Genomic DNA, 20012 nt, shown 5'->3' with positions numbered 1-20012 from the left:
CCCTAAACTCTCCTGCACTCCATCCTCCCTCCAGCATCCTTAAACGTATTTTTAACTCGAAGGTCACAAAAAACTCATTTTGCAATAAATGTTCGTTTCCCATTAATCGTACACTTTCAAAAATCCAATCTCACCCCTCCCCTCCAAATCTTCCCCATCACCCCTCCCCTCCAAATCTTCCCCATCACCCATCTCTTTCAAATCTTCCCCTTTTCCCCTCCCCTTCTAATCCTCCCCATCACCCATCCCCTTCAAATCTCCCCCCTTGCCCCCTCCCTCCTAAACTACCCCCTCGCCCCTCCCCTCCTAGACTCCTCCCTCACCCCTCCCCTCCAAATCTCCCCCATATCCCATCCCTTTCAAATCCCTCCCCTTGTCCCTTCCCTCCCAAACTCCCCCCTAGCCCCTCCCCTTCAAATCTCCCCATCCTCATTTCTTCTCAATTTCCCCCCTCTCACTCCCCCTCCTCAAAGCGTCCTCCCTGCTTCTTCCCCCTTCCAACTCTCACCTCCATCTCCCCCAACCTTCTGCCTCGCTCTTCCCCCTCCTCAAATAACACCTCATTGTGCCTCACCCAATCACCATCAAACCTTTTGTCCGCCCCATCCTTCCCTTTCTCCGAGCTATTCTGAAATCTCTGACACACCTTCAACAGCTCTCCCTACCTCTTCCACCTCTTACCCTACCCCTCCTCCCCCCTGTTCTGTATCCAATGCTCCCCCTTCCTCTTCATTAACGGTATGGACCTCAAATATCCGGGGCCTTCGTTCAAACTTAACTCATCTCTCCATACAGGTTGCTTCTGTCAAACCAGACGTGATCTGCTTAACAGAAACTTTCCTCCTTCATGATGTCTGATTCCTTAGTATCTCTCCCGGGTTACTCCCTCCTCCGGTATGATAGACCTGAGCCTCGTCCTGGAGGTGGGGTTGCTATCTTTATCAAAAACTCTTCCTCACTCGCCCTGCACTGCACTCTCTCCACCTCACCCCCAGGAATACCTCTGGCTACGGCTTCCCCTTCGCTCCCACCTCTTGTTCATATGTGTGTTGTACCGTCCACCAAATAGTGATGACTCCATCTACATCTCGCTGTCTGATAATATGGACCAACTTCTATCTACTCATCCCAACTCTCTCTTCCTCATATGTGGTGATTTCAATTGTCACCATGCCAGTTGGCTGGGTGTGGGTACCTCTCTCACCAGCCATGGCTCCTCAACAAAGGACTTCTGCAACTCACTGGGACTGACACAATCTGTCAATTTCCCGACCCGGATCCCAGTCAACGGAGCATCTTCTCTTCTGGACTTGGTTATGTCTAACTTCCTTGAAAATGTCTGCTGCTCTTCTTCTGCTCCAATCGGATCATCTGATTATGTCCTTGTTAAAGTGGACATCTCTCTGACCATTCTCAGGGAGCCTGCTCAGCGTCGACGAGTCTGGCATTTCACTCAGGCCGACTGGCACGGTCTTCAAGCAGCCATCAATCATCTGGACTGGTCTCCCATCTCTACCACCTCTGACATCAACTCTTCCTGGGAATTCTTCCAAAGGAAAATGCTCTCTCTCATGCACAGATTTATCCCATCTCGTCTTCAGTTGTCATACCCTTCCTCCCGTCCATGGTACACAGAATCTTGTGTTGAGGCAGTTGCCCTAAAACAACTTGCCTTTGCCTCATGGAAGGCTAATCCAACTGAAGACAATCTCAGTTCCTTCCGCAAAGCTTGGAACAAGTGTGTGTCCACCCTCAGGAGAGCCAGGAAACAATATCTCTCCGTTCTCAAGACCGAACTCTCTTATCTGTCTCCCTCTTCCAAATCCTGGTGGCGTCTGGTCAAATCTGTTTCTGGTGTTTGTTCCCCCTCCATCCCCTCCCTTACCTCAAACGGCTACACAGCTGACTCCGCACGTGAAAAAGCTTAATGCCTCAACTCTGTGTTTGCCTCTAAATCTTGTGTCCCAAACCCATCCCTCTCTGTACCCACCATACCCCCAGTCGTACCCAGCTGCTCCTGGACTCCGTATCCTTTCCTCCTGACAAGGTGGAAAAGTTTCTGTCAACCCTCGACTCTGATTCTGCAACTGAACCTGACGGCATCAGCCCACGGGTCCTAAAATCCTGTTCGTCCGCTCTTTCACTCCCTCTCTCTGTTCTCTTCACCCTCTCTTTTGCTCAAGGTCAACTGCCATCTGCTTCGAAATCAGCCAACATCACCGCTTTGCACAAAAAAGGTGCAAAAACAGATCCTAGCAACTACAGACCAATCAGCCTTCTCCCAATTATCAGCAAAGTCATGGAATCCATCATTGCTTCGGATATGAAATCTTTCCTCTTCTCCAATGGCTTGATCTCTGATCATCAATTTGGTTTCAGACCAGGTCACTCTACTCTGGACATGCTGCTTCTGTTGTCTCAACAATGGATGGAGGTCCTCAATGCAAAACAGGAAATTAGAGCTGTCTCCCTCGACATATCACGTGCCTTTGATACGGTCTGGCACCCCGCTCTGCTCACCAAACTCTCCTCCTTTGGTATCCATGGAAATCTCCACGCATGGCTGGCGGACTTCCTCTCTAGTCGTCGTCAACGTGTGGCCCTGAATGGGTTTCTCTCATCTCCTCTTCCTGTTCAGGCTGGAGTTCCCCAAGGCAGTGTTCTGGGCCCTGTGCTTTTTCTGGTCTTCATCAATGATCTCTCTGACTCTCTTGAAAATCCTCTCTATCTCTTTGCTGATGACTCCACTCTCTGCCGCTCCATTCCTCATCCCTCAGATCGGCAGTCTGCAGCCTCCTCACTCTCTGCAGACCTGGGCAAAATCACAGACTGGGCAAACAAGTGGAACATGTCTTTCAATCCTGACAAATCTCACACTCTTACGATGTCTCTCCGAAAAGACCGACTGGACAACCCTCCCATCTTCTTTCTGAATAATCCTCTCCAAGAAGTTCTGTCACTCTAACTTTTGGGTCTCACTATCTGCAATGATCTTTCCTGGGAAAACCACATTTCCAAGCTGGCCTCCAAAGCCAGTCGCCGACTGGGCATCCTACGTCGTGCGAAGTCCTTCCTTGGCACACCTGAGCTCCTCACCACATACAAGGCTTTCATCCGCAGCTCAATGGAGTACTGCTCTCCCCTCTGGGCTGGTGCTCCTGCCTCACACCTAGCTCATCTTCACGCTGTTGAAACCAAAGCGTTCAGAATCATTGGAATCTTCCGCGATGACGCCATCTCCGAGGGCCTTTCACTTACTCACGGCAGGCAGGTTGGTGGTCTTTCCGTCTTCAACCGACTCCTCTCCGGCCTTGCTCCCCCAGCTCTCTCTGGGCTCTGTCCCCCAAATATTCCTGCAGGTCGCACAAGATCTGCCTGCAACCCTCTTATGGTTAAACTGCCAAAATCAAGACTCTCTGCTCACCTTCACTCCTTCATTCATCTTTTCTCCCGCCTCTGGAACAAACTCCCTCACTCTCTTCAATCCCACTCCTCCTTCCAGGTCTTTAAAACGGCTGTTCACCACCATCTCTTATCTTCCCCAATCCAAAACCTTGATCTTTTCTACCCCCGCTAATTTCACCCCAAATCCACTTTTTTGAGGTGACTTTTGACTTCTTTCCTGGAAGTCCTTGGTGTCCTTGCGTTTTATACCTATCCTGCCTCCCCCCAGGCCCTCTCCCTCCAAAAACATCTCCCGATGTCCCTGCTCTCAAATGTTGTGTTTGTGTGCTTCCTCCCCTTCTCTCCCCATCTTGTCGACCGCTCCCCTTTTCATATACTTTGTTTGCTTGTTTGATTTGTTTGTTTGATAAATGTTAGCTCTTTCACGATCCTAGCCTCTGTACACAAAAAAAAAAAAAAATCTGTGGGTTGTGTGAAATTTTGTTGCTTCATTTTTGAGATGTTGATAATTGTTGCTCACACGAATTGGTGATTTGGGTTGTGAGTTTATTTTTGTTTGTTTAAAGAGTTTGCATGCAAAGAAAGTTTTCGCTGTGTTCAAACTTTCTTTCTTGAGGGGGGGAAGTGTTATGGATTCGTCACTTCCGCTGGGGTGGTTTTCACCCACTGGACATGTTTCTGATATTATGTATTATTATTATTTTCAAAAGGTTTATTATTCACGAACGGTTATCAAAAGTTAAAAAGGATAACTGTAAGTGAAACAGGAAACCGAACCGGAAGACAGGAGGTGAAGAGGAAGCAGCGTGGGGAGGAAATTCGGACAAGACGCGTGACGTCGAGCTCTGTAACGAGCAAGGTCCAACGAAGGTCGCGAAGGAATTTTGACTTCCCTGAAAGGACACCGTGCGGTATGAGTTATCGCTGGGAGTGTGAAATCTGCGCAGTCAAGTTGGGCGCTGAGATTCGAGACGAATCCTCGCCTGGTCGCCTCGACTCAAGTACGAGCCGTCGGCCATTTTAAACCTCACGCTTCGCTCACCGAAAAGGTTCTTGCTAAGCGTTTGCTTTTCTCTGCATCCTGTCGTTTGTCGGGGACGTATGTGCGCAAACGCGGCGTTTGAAGATTGTGCTGTGGTTCGCTGACTGAACTGTGAATGGGCACATCGAGTTTGCCTCTGGTTTCGGACCACGTGACCTGCTACGTTTTTCCTACGTTACGCCTACGCCTCGTCAGCATCCACGGAGTGCGGGTCTCGATTCGATCTCGCTCTGACACTAGCTGGAGCGAATCACCTTCGCCTTGGAAAAGGTTACAGAGAAATTGAGGAGTGTCCTTTTTCCTTCACTCGCTGGCAGAGCAGTGAGTTATTTTGACTTTATATAAGATATATATAGAGTGCACTCTTAATGGCCATCTGATATCGTTATTCCTGTGTGTGTTTTCTAATACAATTGTGTTCATTTATAATCATTGGTGTGGTTTCACTATTGACTTTCAACACAGGGTAATATATCGTTCTGCCGGGGTTCCTCTCGGGGTTCGGAGGTTACCGAGACCAGGAGATTGTGGAGGACTCCGTAACACATCCTCTGAAAACATTAATACCCCAAACTCTGTTTGCTTCAGAATTATTGTGTCCCAAACCCATCTCTCTCTGTACCCACCTTACCCAGTCAAACCCACCTGCCCCTGGACTCTGTGTTCTTCTCTCCCGACAAGGTGGAGAAGTTTCTGTCAAACCACGACTCTGATTCTGCAACTGGACCAGACGGCATCAGCCCACGGGTCCTAATATCCTCCTCTGCCACTCTATCTCACCCTCTCTCTGTTCCTTTCTCCCTCTCTTTTGCTCAAGGTCATCTGCCATCAGCTTGGAAATCAGCCAACATTACCACTTTACACAAAAAAGGTGCAAAAACAGATCCTTGCAACTGCAGACCAATCAGCCTTCTCCCAAGTATCAGCGAGGTCATGGAATCCATCGTCGCTATGGATATCAAATCCTTCCTCTTCTCCAATTTGGATTCAGACCAGGTCATTCTACTCTGGACATGCTGCTTCTGCTGTCTCAAAAATGGATGGAGGTCATCAATGCCAAACAGGAAATCAGAGCTGCCTCCTTTGACATATCTCGTGCCTTCGATACGGTCTGGCACCCCGCTCTGCTCACCAAATTCTCCTCCTATGATATCTATGGAAAGCTCCACACATGGCTTGCAGACTTCCTCTCTGGTCGCAGTCAACATGTGACCCTGAATGGAATTCTTTCATCTCCCCTTCCTGTACAGGCTGGAGTTCCTCAAGGCAGTGTTCTGGGCCCTGTGCTTTTTCTGGTCTTCTTTAATGATCTCTCCGACTCTCTGAAAAATCCTCTCTAACTCTTTGCTGATGACTCCACTCTCTGCCGCTCCATATCTCAACCCTCAGATCGGGAGGCAGCAGCCTCTTCACTCTCTGCAGACCTGGATAACATCTCAAACTGGTCAAACAAGTGGAACATGTTTTTCAATTCTGAAAAATCTCACACTCTCACTATGTCTCTCCAAAAAGACCGTCTGGACAATCCTCCCATCAACTTTCTCGTCATTCAAGCTTTTGGGTCTCACTATCTGCCATGATCTTTCCTGGGAAAACCACATTTCCAAACTGGCCTCCAAAGTCAGTCGACGACTGGGCATCCTCCGTCGTGCGAAGTCCTTCCTTGGCTCACCCGAGCTCCTCACCACATACAAAGCTTTCATCCGCAGCTCAATGGAATACTGCTCTCCCCTCTGGGCTGGTGCTCCTGCCTCACACCTAGCTCGGATTCATGCAGTTGAAACAAAAGCATTCAGAATCATTGGAATATCCCACGATGAAGCTGATTCTGAGGGCCTTTCACTCACTCACCGCAGGCAGGATGGTGGTATTTCTGTCTTCTACCAACTCCTCTCCGGCCTTGCTCCCCCTGCTCTGTCTGTGCTCTGTCCCCCAAATATTCCTACAGGTCGCACAAGATCTGCCAGCAACCCTCTTCTGGTAAAACTGCCAAAAGCAAGACTCTCTGCTCATCTTCACTCTTTCATTCCTCTTTTCTCCTGCTGGCACAAACTCCCCCACTCCCTTCAATCTCACTCCTCCCTCCAGGTCTTTAAAACAGCTGTTCACCACCATCTCTTATCTTCCCCCATCCAAAACCTTGATTTTTTTACTCCCGTTAATCCACCTTTTTCAAATTCCCTTTTTATTTCCTGAAAGTCCTTGCAGTGTCCATCTTGTTTATCCCATGTACCTCGGCCCAGCCCTCTCCCTTCCACAGATCTCCTGATGTTGTTGTGCTTCCCTCTCCCCCCCCCCCCCCCCCCCCTTTTGTTTTGCGCTCCCTTGGACGAAAATTTGGGTTTTTAGACCAAAATGCATTTTATATGAAAATAAGGCCTGTAATATAAAAGTCCATTCAGGCTCCCTCACAGCTTTATCTCAACATTAATTCGCCATCTGATTTCATTTGTCATCGTCACCAAGATGGTTTCAGTCCCAGTTTCAGCAGTAGTTCAGAAAGATCAGTGAAATGCATTTGAATAGCCATTTTGAATGTGTCTGGCTGGATGCAAGGAGAGAGGGGGGGGGGGGGGGAGTGGGAGGTTGCAGAGGAGGGAGGGTTAGGTTCCCAATAGGGAATTAGTTATTAATATTTGTACTTTGTAAAAGTAAAGCGACTGAATACTGAAGTTAGGGATGGAACACTAGTGAAAGTATATTTTTTCATATTCAAGGTGCATATGGAGAGTTCATTTCAAGCAAGTTACTCTTTTCCAACTATCATATTAAAATACGCCATTTTCTGTCCGTCTGTCTGACTGTCTTTCTGATGAATTTTTGACGCCAATACATTCTGTCGTTACTTATCCAATCTCAACCAAACTAGACAGAATGACCAAGGGTTACATAATGAAGGTTGTAGCGCATTAATTTGCCCCCCTGCCCAAGGGGGTTTTCTCCCCCGAGTAGGTTTTCCCCGCCATTGCCGTCAATGGGTTGCGTGTTGAGGTGTATAGCCATATTAAGTTAGCTTTATCGTGGCATTTTTCCAAAGCCGCTTCAAATAACAAAACGAACAACAACAACAACAACAACAACAACAACAACAGGCATTTTAAGGCCATTTTCCCTGCAAGAGCAGGGGTTAGCCTTGCGGTCCCCATGACAATGTTCTCCATTTTGCCCTATTTTCTGCATCTCCCCTTGTTAACCCCCTTGCCCGCATTTCTTCTTCGACCATCTTTAGCCAAGTCTTTCCCGGTCTTCCCCGTCATCTACTGCCTTCTACATTCATTTCCATCACTCTTCTCAGCCAGTCACTTTCATCCTTCCTCAACACATGACCAAACCATCTCAACCTGTTTCTCTTCACAGCATCCATCACAGGCTCTTTTCCCATCATCTTTCGCAATTCATCATTTGTCTTCCTCTCTCTCAACGATACTCCACACATCCACCGAACCATTCGCATTTCCACCCTTTCCAGCCTTCGTTGCTGCTCTACGTTCATTACCCATGTCTCACTCCCATAAATCATAACACTTCTCACACATGCAGCATACACCTTTCCCTTCAGCTTCAACGACACTCCCCTCCTTGTCAGCACGCCACTCAGTTCACGAAACTTCTTCCATGCACATCTCACTCGAGCAACCGTTGCCGAGTCTGATCCACCTTCTCCATTCAGCATGTCTCCTAGGTAACAAAATGTTTTCACACCTTCCGGTTCACGCCATCTCCAAGATCCAACTCAACATTTCCTCCATCTGCAGCTCCCTCTGTGCACACCTTACATTTGAATGTAGCTGCCACACTGGTTAATGACCCTCTCAAACCACTACATTTTTGATGAACCCACTCAGCGCACATTGTACATTGAATCGAATTCACTCCGACACCCTTCCTGCACACAGCCACTTCCCAGTTCTTTCCAACTCACCACATGCTTTACCACTTGCCATCACATTCATTTTTCCGATATTCACCTTCAGACCTTTTGTCTCCATACATGCCTTCCACTTGTTCATCTTTTCCTTCAGTGCATCCATACTTTTCGCAATCAACACCAGATCATCTGCATACAACAACTCCCACAGTAAACCCTCCTTTACGTTCTGATCCAGCACCTCCATCACAGCTACAAATAGTAGTGGACTTAGTGCCGACCCTGATGCACTCCCACCTTCACCTCAAACTCACCACTGTTCCCGTCCTTCGTCCTTACAGCTGTGCACGCTCTTTTGTACATTGCCATCACTACTCTGATCAACCATTCCTCCACTCCTAACTTCCTCAATGCCCATGTCACTACTTCATGTGGAACCCTATCGAATGCTTTCTCCAGATCAACAAACCCAAGAAACAACTTCTTCCTCTTCTCTATATACTTCGCCTGCAACTGCCTCACAATAAAAAGCGCGTCTGTCGTTCCTCTTCCTGGCATAAATCCAAACTGCATTTCGTCAATCTTCACTTTCTTCCTTATCCTCCTCTCCAACACCCTTTCCAATACCTTCATTCCATGCTCCAATAACTTTATTGCTCGATACGAGCCACAGTCCAGAGGGTCACCTTTCCCCTTGTATAGAGGGGCGAGGGTACTCAGTTCCCAATCCACTGGAATGCGGCCTTCTTTCACCACCAGATTACAGATCTCTGTCATTCTCTTCACACCCGAATTTCCCGCTGCCTTCAACATATCTCCCACAACTGCCGTCGGCCCTCCCGCTTTTCTACTCTTCATTGCTTTTATCGCTTCCTCAACTTCCTTCTCGGTTATCTTCTCTGCCGGTCCTAAAATCCGGCCGGTAATCTGTGCCGGTCCGGTCAGACCCACTTCCTGAGATCCCGGTGACGGGTTCAGACCCACTTCGTGAGATCCCGGTGATGGGTTCAGACCCACTTCCTGAGATCCCGGTGACGGATTCAGACCCACTTCGTGAGATCCCGGTGATGGGTTCAGACCCACTTCGTGAGATCCCAGTGACGGGTTCAGACCCACTTCGTGAGATACAGGTGACCGGTTCAGACCCACTTCGTGAGATCCCGGTGACGGGTTCAGGCCCACTTCGTCAGATCCTGGTGACGGGTTCAGGCCCACTTCGTCAGATCCCGGTGACGGGTTCAGGCCCACTTCGTCAGATCCCGATGACGGGTTCAGGCCCACTTCGTCAGATCCCGGTGGCTAGTTCAGGCCCACTTCGTCAGATCCCGGTGAGGGGTTCAGGCCCACTTGTTGAGAATCACTGGATTGAAGCATATTTGATTCCCTGAAAAATAACAGTTTTCTTTCATCCACAACTTAATACAAATCTACTTCCTCGGCCACCTCCGAACATGCACTATCCAGGTGTGGCTCTTGAAGCCGCTGGTCTGGTATGGGCATTGAATCGTAGGCCATGCCGTCCATAGGTGGACTATTAGGTGTTGATTCTTGCAATACCTCAGTAGGTTCAGACGGCACTTCAAGGCCGGGTTTGTTGTGAGGTTGACATTTGGATAGGGCTATTGCTTGAGCAAGGTCAGTCTGACCATGAACCTCTTTGTCCAGCTCCAACATGGGCAGTGTCAATTGAGCCAACTGCAAAAGCCCTTCGTCCTGTGGGATTCCACCACTGTAGCCCAAAGCCTGCAAGTATGCTGGGGCAAATACGGCAGCCTCCTTGAAAGCGTCTAAATTGTGAAGAGGTCTTCTCTGGGCTGGGGGCTCCTCAAATACCCAGGGTCACTCCTCATTATCCTTCAGCTCCATTTGATAGTAATGGACGCTTACTCCTGCCTCATCACCCAAAGCCAGGCTCGCAACATGGGCTACCATACCTTCCCGTTCTGCGTGTCTCGCAGCAGCCAACTCCTCAAAGGCAGTCTCATCCATCCCACATTCATCAGTATGAATGGGCTCCTCTTCCACAGACTCGATGTCGGGGAGATGCTCAAAATGTGCTGTGCCCCCGTGTGCTGTCTTTCCCTCGCGGTCCCCGTGTGATGTCTTTCCCTCGCGGTCCCCGTGTGCTGTCTTTCCCTCGCGGTCTCCGTGTGCTGTCTTTCCCTCGCGGTCCCCGTGTGCTGTCTTTCCCTCGCGGTCCCCGTGTGCTGTCTTTCCCTCGCGGTCCCCGTGTGCTGTCTTTCCCTCGCGGTCCCCGTGTGCTGTCTTTCCCTCGCGGTCCCCGTGTGCTGTCTTTCCCTCGCGGTCCCCGTGTGCTGTCTTTCCCTCGCGGTCCCCGTGTGCTGTCTTTCCCTCGCGGTCCCCGTGTGCTGTCTTTCCCTCGCGGTCCCCGTGTGCTGTCTTTCCCTCGCGGTCCCCGTGTGCTGTCTTTCCCTCGCGGTCCCCGTGTGCTGTCTTTCCCTCGCGGTCGTGTGCTGTCTTTCCCTCGCGGTCCCCGTGTGCTGTCTTTCCCTCGCGGTCCCCGTGTGCTGTCTTTCCCTCGCGGTCCCCGTGTGCTGTCTTTCCCTCGCGGTCCCCGTGTGCTGTCTTTCCCTCGCGGTCCCCGTGTGCTGTCTTTCCCTCGCGGTCCCCGTGTGCTGTCTTTCCCTCGCGGTCCCCGTGTGCTGTCTTTCCCTCGCGGTCCCCGTGTGCTGTCTTTCCCTCGCGGTCCCCGTGTGCTGTCTTTCCCTCGCGGTCCCCGTGTGCTGTCTTTCCCTCGCGGTCCCCGTGTGCTGTCTTTCCCTCGCGGTCCCCGTGTGCTGTCTTTCCCTCGCGGTCCCCGTGTGCTGTCTTTCCCTCGCGGTCCCCGTGTGCTGTCTTTCCCTCGCGGTCCCCGTGTGCTGTCTTTCCCTCGCGGTCCCCGTGTGCTGTCTTTCCCTCGCGGTCCCCGTGTGCTGTCTTTCCCTCGTGGTCCCCGTGTGCTGTCTTTCCCTCGCGGTTGTCAGCTCTTTCACGAACCCCGATTCAGTATACAAAAAAAACAACCAAAAAAAAAAAAAAAAAAAAAAAAAAAAAAAAAACAACAACTGGGTTTCTCTCTATGTTGCCATCCCATTCATTCCCTGCATTCAACAGTATTTCCATATATCTCTTCCATCTTCCTTTAATTCCCGACATTTAATTTTAATAACAAATGCATAAAATAATATTTAATATCAATGTTATTACAAAACAATATGAATACAAATAATATCAAACCTCCCCAAGGGGTTTTTCGGCAAGTCAACGTATTTAAATAGTTTATCATGGCGTTTCCGTAAGACCAACGGCCTCTACCAGAAGTAATGAACATTAATGAACAGTAATGAATATTATAAACCACAAACACGTATGATTCGCTTTTTAAACAGTCGGAAATGCTCTGTATAACATTAAACAAAGAAATTTGGAGGAATCCCGACATGCGTGAGGTAAGTTTTACTTACAGAACCGAGTGAAGATCTATGGTACTCTATATACCCCATAAGTGTTGGGTTAATAACATGACCCTTCCTGGCACTAACGTGGTGTTTTTCATAGTGAACCTTTGAAACTCGCCCCTTCTGTTTAATACCAAACTGAAAGGGAGGAAGCCCAGGGTGTGCTTATTTCCCAAGCAGCTAGCTCGCACTTGCCAAGCCAGCCGTTCCTTAATGGTTTTGAATGCAGTGCTTCCTCAAATGCTGAAACCACTTGGCGATCTCGCCACAAGAAACTTGGTAAATGAACACAAACCCAATGTTCTTGAGACCCACCCATAGATCGACTGTAATCTATATACCTCAAAGGGGAATGACCCTTTCTGCCCCTCCCGTAGTTAGCGGGTGTACTCGTGTAATTTAAAAAAATACTTCGAAAAACTTTGTATGTAATAAATTGTATATGTGGACCAACTTTGGAATACAATATTTATTAAATAATAACGTTTGGTTTTAATCAATTTTTAATTTGTAAAACAAAGTGTATTTGATGCTTTCAAGTTTACAAATGAAAAAGTTGTAAGCCAGTCAAGGTGGGTTCTCCACTCTCCCTCTCGGCAAGGTAGAAGTGTCCTTCGCCCCCCCCCCCTCACTCTTGCACCCCACTCCCCCTTGCCCCCCCTGCCCCAACCCCCCCCCCTCCCCTCTTGCATCCCCTCTCTCCCTTCTCCCCTCGCTTCCTGTCTCCCACCCTCCCTCATATATCCCCTACCCTCCCTCATCTCCAGTGTGCTATCCTCGCTCCCTTCTCCCCTCGCTCCGTCTCCCACCCCTGTCCCCTACCCTCCCTCATCTCCAGTGTGCGATCCTCTCTCCCTCTTCCCTGCGCAGTGTGTGATGTGGGGGTTGAGGGGACGGGGAGGAAGATTTGAGGTATTGAAGACACATTTCGCATTACGTGTGATTAAATGTTACAAACTGTATTTCCCATGTACATGGACATGTATTCATACATGTAAAGTAAATAAATTGTGAAGATTACATAATTTCTGGATCTGATGAATTAGTAGTAACCATTTTGTAAAACTTTGTGCAGCATCGAACTCATCATGTCCAAATGTCATACAGATCTATACCCACGGGTGCCCCATTAGTCTATTATATAATGCGAACCATGGCGTCTGTCCGAACCTCAGCCGAGGTGTGGACCGGTTAGACCGTTAGAGGGTCCATTCTGAGTCTGGGAGGTCGGTGGTTCAAACCCCAACCGAGGTGGGAGCGGTTTGGGGGTCCATTCCGAGTCTGGGAGGTCGGTGGTTCAAACCCCGACCGAGGTGGGAGTGGTTTGGGGGTCCATTCTGAGTCTGGGAGGTCGGCGGTTCAAACCCCGACCGAGGTGGGAGCGGTTTGAGGGTCCATTCCGAGTCTGGGAGGTCGGCGGTTCAAACCCCGACCGAGGTGGGAGCGGTTTGAGGGTCTGTTTCACCGGAGTATGCGTCTACTCAAGTAGAATATTTTAATGATAATTGTGACATCGTAGGTCACGTAGTCCAGGCACCATCTTGGAAAAGCGGAAAAACTTTGGACCTCTATATCTCCGGAACCACTCAATGGGGCAAATTGAAACGTAGCTCATTGTAACGCATTCCGCAAGGGGAATAAATGTCGTTAACCATGACATAATCGGTGCCTTCATTACGACGTCAAAATTTGACAGTAAAAATATCGAAAACTAAACCATTAAAATTAAGCTCCTCCGGAATGGTTGGACAGGTTGAGTGGAAACATCACACACATGTTCCCCAAACCTTCGGGATACCAGGGTGTTTTTGAATAAATCATAGGTCAGATGGAATGGCAGCCATCCATGGTGGATCAAAGGATAATAAATAATGAAATGCTCGTTTCTCTGAAACCACCACAAGGATTGGAGTCAATCTTTATAACTATGAACAAGGCGTTAAGGGGAACATGTTAAAAATTTTAACGTGATCAGTCGCATGGTTTGGCAGTCAGGATTTTGTTAATTTATTTGAAGAAGAAGAAACCTTACTACTCCATGTTCTCCAGCCGTTTGACTATACATGTATATCTATTATTTACGTACCGTTACAACTCGGTGGAATCGTGTCTAATCTTTATGTACGTTTATCAATTACGTACTATTGGAATGTACGTTTTGCCACATTAGACTGCAGAGGCCCCTGGACCTTTAAAAACCCTTAAGTAGGCACTACCACGCTCGCCAGGGGCGCTGCAGTCGATCGTGACACGCATTCGCATCGGCGGTAATGGCGGCCATTTTTTTTAACATGTGCCGGTTGCAACTTTGTTTTAAATGAAGCTCGTCACCATTGTCGGTGAGTATGACTAATAAATCGAATGTCAACTGTTTAAAAACCTTTCTCCCAAACTCCCATGAGCCTCCGACCCCAAACATCCGGATTTGAAAATGGCTGCCGGGAGGGAGAAAACTGGGGTAGGCGACAATTGTTGAAATACTGTCATATTTTGAAAAGTAGCATGAAAACAATTAATACCAGCATAAACTAGAATAATTTCCGGTTCTGTTAGTGTAATTTTTGCCGGTGGATGGGAATGGTCAGCAGGAGAAACCCGCGGTACAAAATCGGGTTTCGCTCGCCGTGGGTGCCATGTTGATTTATGTGTTCCGACAGTGGTCATTCTAATCCATTGAAATCTCGCACAAGCGCAAGCCATCCGCTCCCTTTCTTTGTTTAATCATAAAAATATGTTCGTTATTGAAACTTTTGATGACTTTGGGGTCCATTATTTGGCCGATTTTCAAACTTGATTAATATCAAGAAAGATCACGTGACCACTTGTTGGTAAACAAGACCATGTGCTTTGGACCACGTGCTACTACATAGCCGTTCAACACACACCTACAGTGTAGACTATATGGCATGCATTTTATTCATTTTGTCATCTTTAATACCAGCAGGTCACTTCCCTGTTATGTCTGGCTTTAGCCAGAGTGCAGCCAGCACAGCAGACCAATAGTGTCATGTGTCAACTGATCCACCAGCGGAAGTCTAGTACCCAATTCTGGGAGGACCTCAGGTTTGTACATTGAGTATGAATTGTTGAACACTATTCAGTCTGTTGTCACAAGACTCATCTTTGGCAAGAACTAGGAAGGTTAATAATCACAATTGATAACAAAATAAGTGACTACAATTTTGCTGTTCCAGTTGTCACCAGATTGCATGGTATTTTAACCCTGATTCCCAGATACAAAATGTCAAGTGTATGGAATAACCCCTACTCAGACTAATAATATAATTTCAGACAAGGAATTTGCTCGTCACGTCACCTCGTCACGTCAGAACTGCTCCCAGAGAGCCTGCAGGCATCAATCAGCAGGCTGGCGGCACAGCGTTCCACACTCTTCAAACAGCGGAAGAGGAAGGGTGGCCAGCACAAACTGGAGGTGTTCATGTCAACAGAGTTTGTGCTTCCACAGCGTCTCACTGTCAAGCGCAAAGTCTCCAACACAGCATCGTCTGTTCGGCCTCCTGCTTCCAAGTGTGCAAAATTTGAAGAAACTGTTGAACACCTCAACTACCAGGGTCTACTGTCAGACTTCAACATTGTCAGATCTAGGCTGGATCAAAAGGAAAGGGAGGTGGTGGATCTGTCAAAAAAGAATCAGACTTTGATGTTCAGTTCAAACAATTTGTCACAGACATCTTGTTCAAGGAGCTGGAGTTTGTGTGAGATTGCTACAGCAGTGTGTGTGGGGTTACGGACCAACCATCAGTTTGACTTTGGAAACATGAATTTCAGGTGTAGCTTCAGGTTTGCCTATGACCTTGACAAAACCAGGTCAAGGTCATATTAACATAATCTTTGATCTGTTGATTATTGACAGTATATGGACATAGCAATAGACTGTACAATCCTGTATTATACCTGTTATACTGTGTAGTTCTGAAATTGTGCCGTTTGGAGCAAAATAGTGGCATTTTTGCATGCTTGACCTTGAAAAATATAGGTCAAGGTCACTGATAATTAAACCTTGGCAACTAAAAACATTGTACATTAGACTTTAATAACCTAAACATGCTAAATACTTCATAAGGTACATGTAGCTGTGAATATTATGAACAAAGATGTATAGTTTCCAATATTTCGGCAATATCGCTATTGCGTAACTCGGGTTTGACCTTGAGAAATCCAGGTCAAGGTCGTACACAAGGTCAATGATTTTATTACCAAAATGCTCCTTACAAATTTTCGAAAATGCTGATATATGGTTTTACATGGTTGTCTTCATTAATAAATGCAGCAGATTGAACTCTATGTCTATTTTTTTAATTTATTATGTAATCATCCTTGAATTTGGACACAATCAATTACATCACTAATGTATTAGACAATAGGTACACTTAACGAGCTATATTCGAGTCTTAAAAGTTGAATATCTCGGAGACTAATTGAGATTTTAAAAAAATTTCAAAAGTTATGAGTTCATAAGCTCCCATAGACATAAATAATAACTTAAAGCAAGCATTTCCACAACTTTGAAATTTTAGTGGTAGTGCCTACCTTAAGACCCCAAAGACGTGGAGGACTCGAGACCCAGAGGGCCCCTCATATTTGTTTTAAATATTAAAAATGAAATTGTGAATCGAGTTTTATAAAGACGACGTCACGGATCACGTGTTCGATCACAGCGGCGCAGATTGGATCCCGATCATAAGTGGCCCCAGTTATAATGTGGCCCATCGTAGTTATTATTATTATTATAGCCAGGGTAAACACCACGTATGTATACATTGGGCAACACACGTATTCTGCATGAAATATGAATGATGAAATGACGTCATACCCTCGACGATGAAGTACAAATGGTGACGGAGCCCGGATCGGCCGGGTCGGCTCCGCACTCTCCGGGTCAGACCCGAACACCCAACTGCGAACACTACTGGACAACTGGGCACCCATGGGTCCCCGCTCAACACACAGAGCCGAGGCCTAGGCCCAAGATGGACCAACACCAGCAGGACATCTTCACTAAGCCATCGGTTTATACAGTGCACCGGAAATTCAATTCCGTCCTGCTTCGTTCAAACCCAACGTTAAGTTTAAAAAAAATCTCCCAAATGTATACAAGCACCAAACTAGAAAAGAACACGAAATAATAAGCTTTGATAACTAACAGTAACAGACGAACTAGTTACCGAGTCGGTGGTGCGAACTACACCGTCAGGGCTGCCTGACGTGTACAAAGTGATGTCCCACGTTTGATGTCTGACGTGTACAAAGTGATGTCCCACGTTGCTTCTTAGAGCATCTCACCTCCAACAGCTACATCGATGTCCATCGCCTCGGATGTATCGGTTTATTGCATGTCTACCTTTCACAAAAGATCAATTTAACAGTCAACTATGCGTACATAATAAATAGATATCCCCGCATCCCCACCGAACGCACAGAGTGAAACAGGAAGAGCTAAGATGCCCGGTCTGTCCGCCGTGTCCATCAAGCTGGTCAATCTTAACTCCTGAAGTCCTGATCAACTTTGTCACCGTCCAAAGATCTGCAGTGACTTCTAATTCTATAGTATACGAACAGCCGGTGCAGGCAGAATGAATTCCGCAAGCTCGTTCCTCACAAACTGAGGCCTGAGCTGTGAGCTCTGCTCGGTGCTCGCAAACATTCGGCTAGTGGGCGTGGTTTAAAAACAGGAACAACCAATCAACTCTGAGAACGGGAAGAAGAAGCACGTGTTGAAGAAGAAGAGGTTTTCACGCGGACTTTCGACTCTCCAGGAGTTATATTTTTATTTTTTTGTATACAGAGTCGAGGCTCGTGAAAGAGCTAACATTTATCAAACAAACAAATCAAACAAACAAAGTATATAAAAAGGGGAGCGGTCGACAAGATGGGGAGAGAAGGGGAGGAAGCACACAAACACAACACCCGAGAGCAGGGACATCGGGAGATGTGTGGGAGGGAGAGGGCCTGGGGGGAGGCAGGATAGGTATAAAACGTAAGGACACCAAGGACTTCCAGGAAAGAAGACAAAAGTAACCTCAAAAAAGAGAGTGGTTTTCCCAGGAAGGATCATGGCAGATAGTGAGACCCAAAAGCTTGAGTGACAGAACTTCTTGGAGAGGATTATTCAGAAAGTAGATGGGAGGGTTGTCCAGTCGGTCTTTTCGGAGAGACATCGTAAGAGTGTGAGATTTATCAGGATTGAAAGACATGTTCCACTTGTTTGTCCAGTCTGTGATTTTGTCCAGGTCTGCAGAGAGTGAGGAGGCTGCAGACTGCCGATCTGAGGGATGAGGAATGGAGCAGCAGAGAGTGGAGTCATCAGCAAAGAGATAGAGAGGATTTTCAAGAGTCAGAGATCATTGATGAAGACCAGAAAAAGCACAGGGCCCAGTACACTGCCCTGGGGAACTCCAGCCTGAACAGGAAGAGGAGATGAGAGAAACCCATTCAGGGCCACACGTTGACTACGACGAGAGAGGAAGTCCGCCAGCCATGCGTGGAGATTTCCATGGATACCAAAGGAGGAGAGTTTGGTGAGCAGAGCGGGGTGCCAGACCGGATCGAAGGCACGTGATATGTCGAGGGAGACAGCTCTAATTTCCTGTTTGGCATTGTGGACCTCCATCCATTGTTGAGACAGCAGAAGCAGCATGTCCAGAGTAGAGTGACCTGGTCTGAAACCAAATTGATGATCAGAGATCAACCATTGGAGAAGAGGAAAGATTTCATATCCGAAGCAATGATGGATTCCATGACTTTGCTGATAATTGGGAGAAGGCTGATTGGTCTGTAGTTGCTAGGATCTGTTTTTGCACCTTTTTTGTGCAAAGCGGTGATGTTGGCTGATTTCCAAGCAGATGGCAGTTGACCTTGAGCAAAAGAGAGGGTGAAGAGAACAGAGAGAGGGAGTGAAAGAGCGGAAGAACAGGATTTTAGGACCCGTGGGCTGATGCCGTCAGGTCCAGTTGCAGAATCAGAGTCGAGGGTTGACAGAAACTTTTCCACCTTGTCAGGAGGAAAGGACACGGAGTCCAGGAGCAGCTGGGTACGACTGGGTACGGTGGGTACAGAGAGGGATGGGTTTGGGACACAAGATTTGGAGGCAAACACAGAGTTGAGGCATTCAGCATTTTCACGTGCGGAGTCAGCTGTGTAGCCGTTTGAGGTAAGGGAGGGGATGGAGGGGGAAAAAACATCAGAAACAGATTTGACCAGACGCCACCAGGATTTGGAAGAGGGAGACAGACAAGAGAGTTCGGTCTTAAGAACGGAGAGATGTTGTTTCCTGGCTCTCCTGAGGGTGGACACACACTTGTTTCGGGCTTTGTGAAAGGAAATGAGATTTCCTTCCGTTGGATTTGCTTTCCAGGAGACGAAGGCAAGTTGTTTCTGGGCAACAGCCTCACCACAAGATTCCGTGTACCATGGATGGGAGGAAGGGTATGACAACTGAAGACGAGATGGGATAAATCTGTGCATGAGAGAGAGCAATTTACTTTGGAAGAATTCCCAGGATGAGTTTATGTCAGATGTGGTTGAGATCGGAGACCAGTCCAGATGATTGATGGCTGCTTGAAGACCGTGCCAGTTGGCCTGAGTGAAATGCCAGACTCGTCGACGCTGAGCAGGCTCCCCGAGAATGGTCAGAGAGATGTCCACTATAACAAGCACATGATCAGATGAGCCGATTGGAGCAGAAGAAGAGCAGCAGACATTTTCAGGGAAGTTAGTCATAACCAAGTCATAACCAAGCCTGGTGTTGGGCTAGCGGCTAGGGTGCCAGCTTAGGATCCTAGGATCCTGGGTTCGAATCCCGGTCGATCGCTGAATTAACGCCAGGGGGGTTGACTCAGCCTGTCATCCTTCCGAGGTCGGCAAATTGAGTATCAGTTCACTGGTAATTCCCCGTTTGTCGTAAAAAGGTGACAAAAAGGGTTGGCGGCAGGAAGGGCATCCGGCCGTACAACATTGCTTCAAAAAGGGGACCAAAAAAACAACAACAACCACGGTCCCCGAAAAAGGCCAACCCCCGCTTGCGGGGGAAAATGGCCTCTAAAGGTGTTTTTTTTAGTCATAACCATGTCCAGAAGAGAAGATGCTCCGTTGACTGAGATCCGGGTCGGGAAATTGACAGAAATTGACAGTTTTGGACCTAAAGGTGAGATTATGTGCAGCGGATAAATACTGTCACGTTTGTGGGGAGATAGGAAATACCTTAACCCAGGTATAATTG

General features: G+C 47.7%; 1 protein-coding gene and 1 long non-coding RNA gene across 2 annotated transcripts in view; one reads left to right on the top strand and one right to left on the bottom strand.

Moving 5' to 3' along the window:
* The window catches only part of LOC137437427 (uncharacterized), a 50355-nt gene extending 33472 nt beyond the window's left edge, over nucleotides 1-16883 (bottom strand). The window contains exon 1 of the long non-coding RNA XR_010986530.2: nucleotides 16608-16883. This is a non-coding gene — a long non-coding RNA (uncharacterized LOC137437427). The remainder of the gene's footprint in view (nucleotides 1-16607) is intronic.
* On the top strand, nucleotides 13984-15617 carry LOC137412488 (uncharacterized). The gene is made up of 3 exons (XM_078766377.1): nucleotides 13984-14231; nucleotides 14718-14836; nucleotides 15065-15617. The coding sequence occupies exons 1-3, from the start codon at nucleotides 14205-14207 to the stop codon at nucleotides 15615-15617; spliced, it is 699 nt and encodes a 232-aa protein (XP_078622503.1). The 5' UTR covers nucleotides 13984-14204.
* Nucleotides 16884-20012: the final 3129 nt, after the last annotated feature.

Source organism: Myxine glutinosa, chromosome 12, assembly GCF_964187855.1.
Source record: "Myxine glutinosa chromosome 12, kmMyxGlut1.1, whole genome shotgun sequence".
Lineage (NCBI taxonomy): Eukaryota > Metazoa > Chordata > Myxini > Myxiniformes > Myxinidae > Myxine > Myxine glutinosa.
This window is presented reverse-complemented; position numbering and strand designations above follow the sequence as displayed.

Coding starts and splice junctions, on each gene's coding strand:
- LOC137412488 (XM_078766377.1), top strand. CDS start 14,205: ATGGCTGCCGGGAGGGAGAAAACTGGG. Junction 14,232..14,717: donor CCGGGAGGGAGAAAACTGGG/GTAGGCGACAAT, acceptor TAATACCAGCAG/GTCACTTCCCTGTTATGTCT. Junction 14,837..15,064: donor CAATTCTGGGAGGACCTCAG/GTTTGTACATTG, acceptor ATATAATTTCAG/ACAAGGAATTTGCTCGTCAC.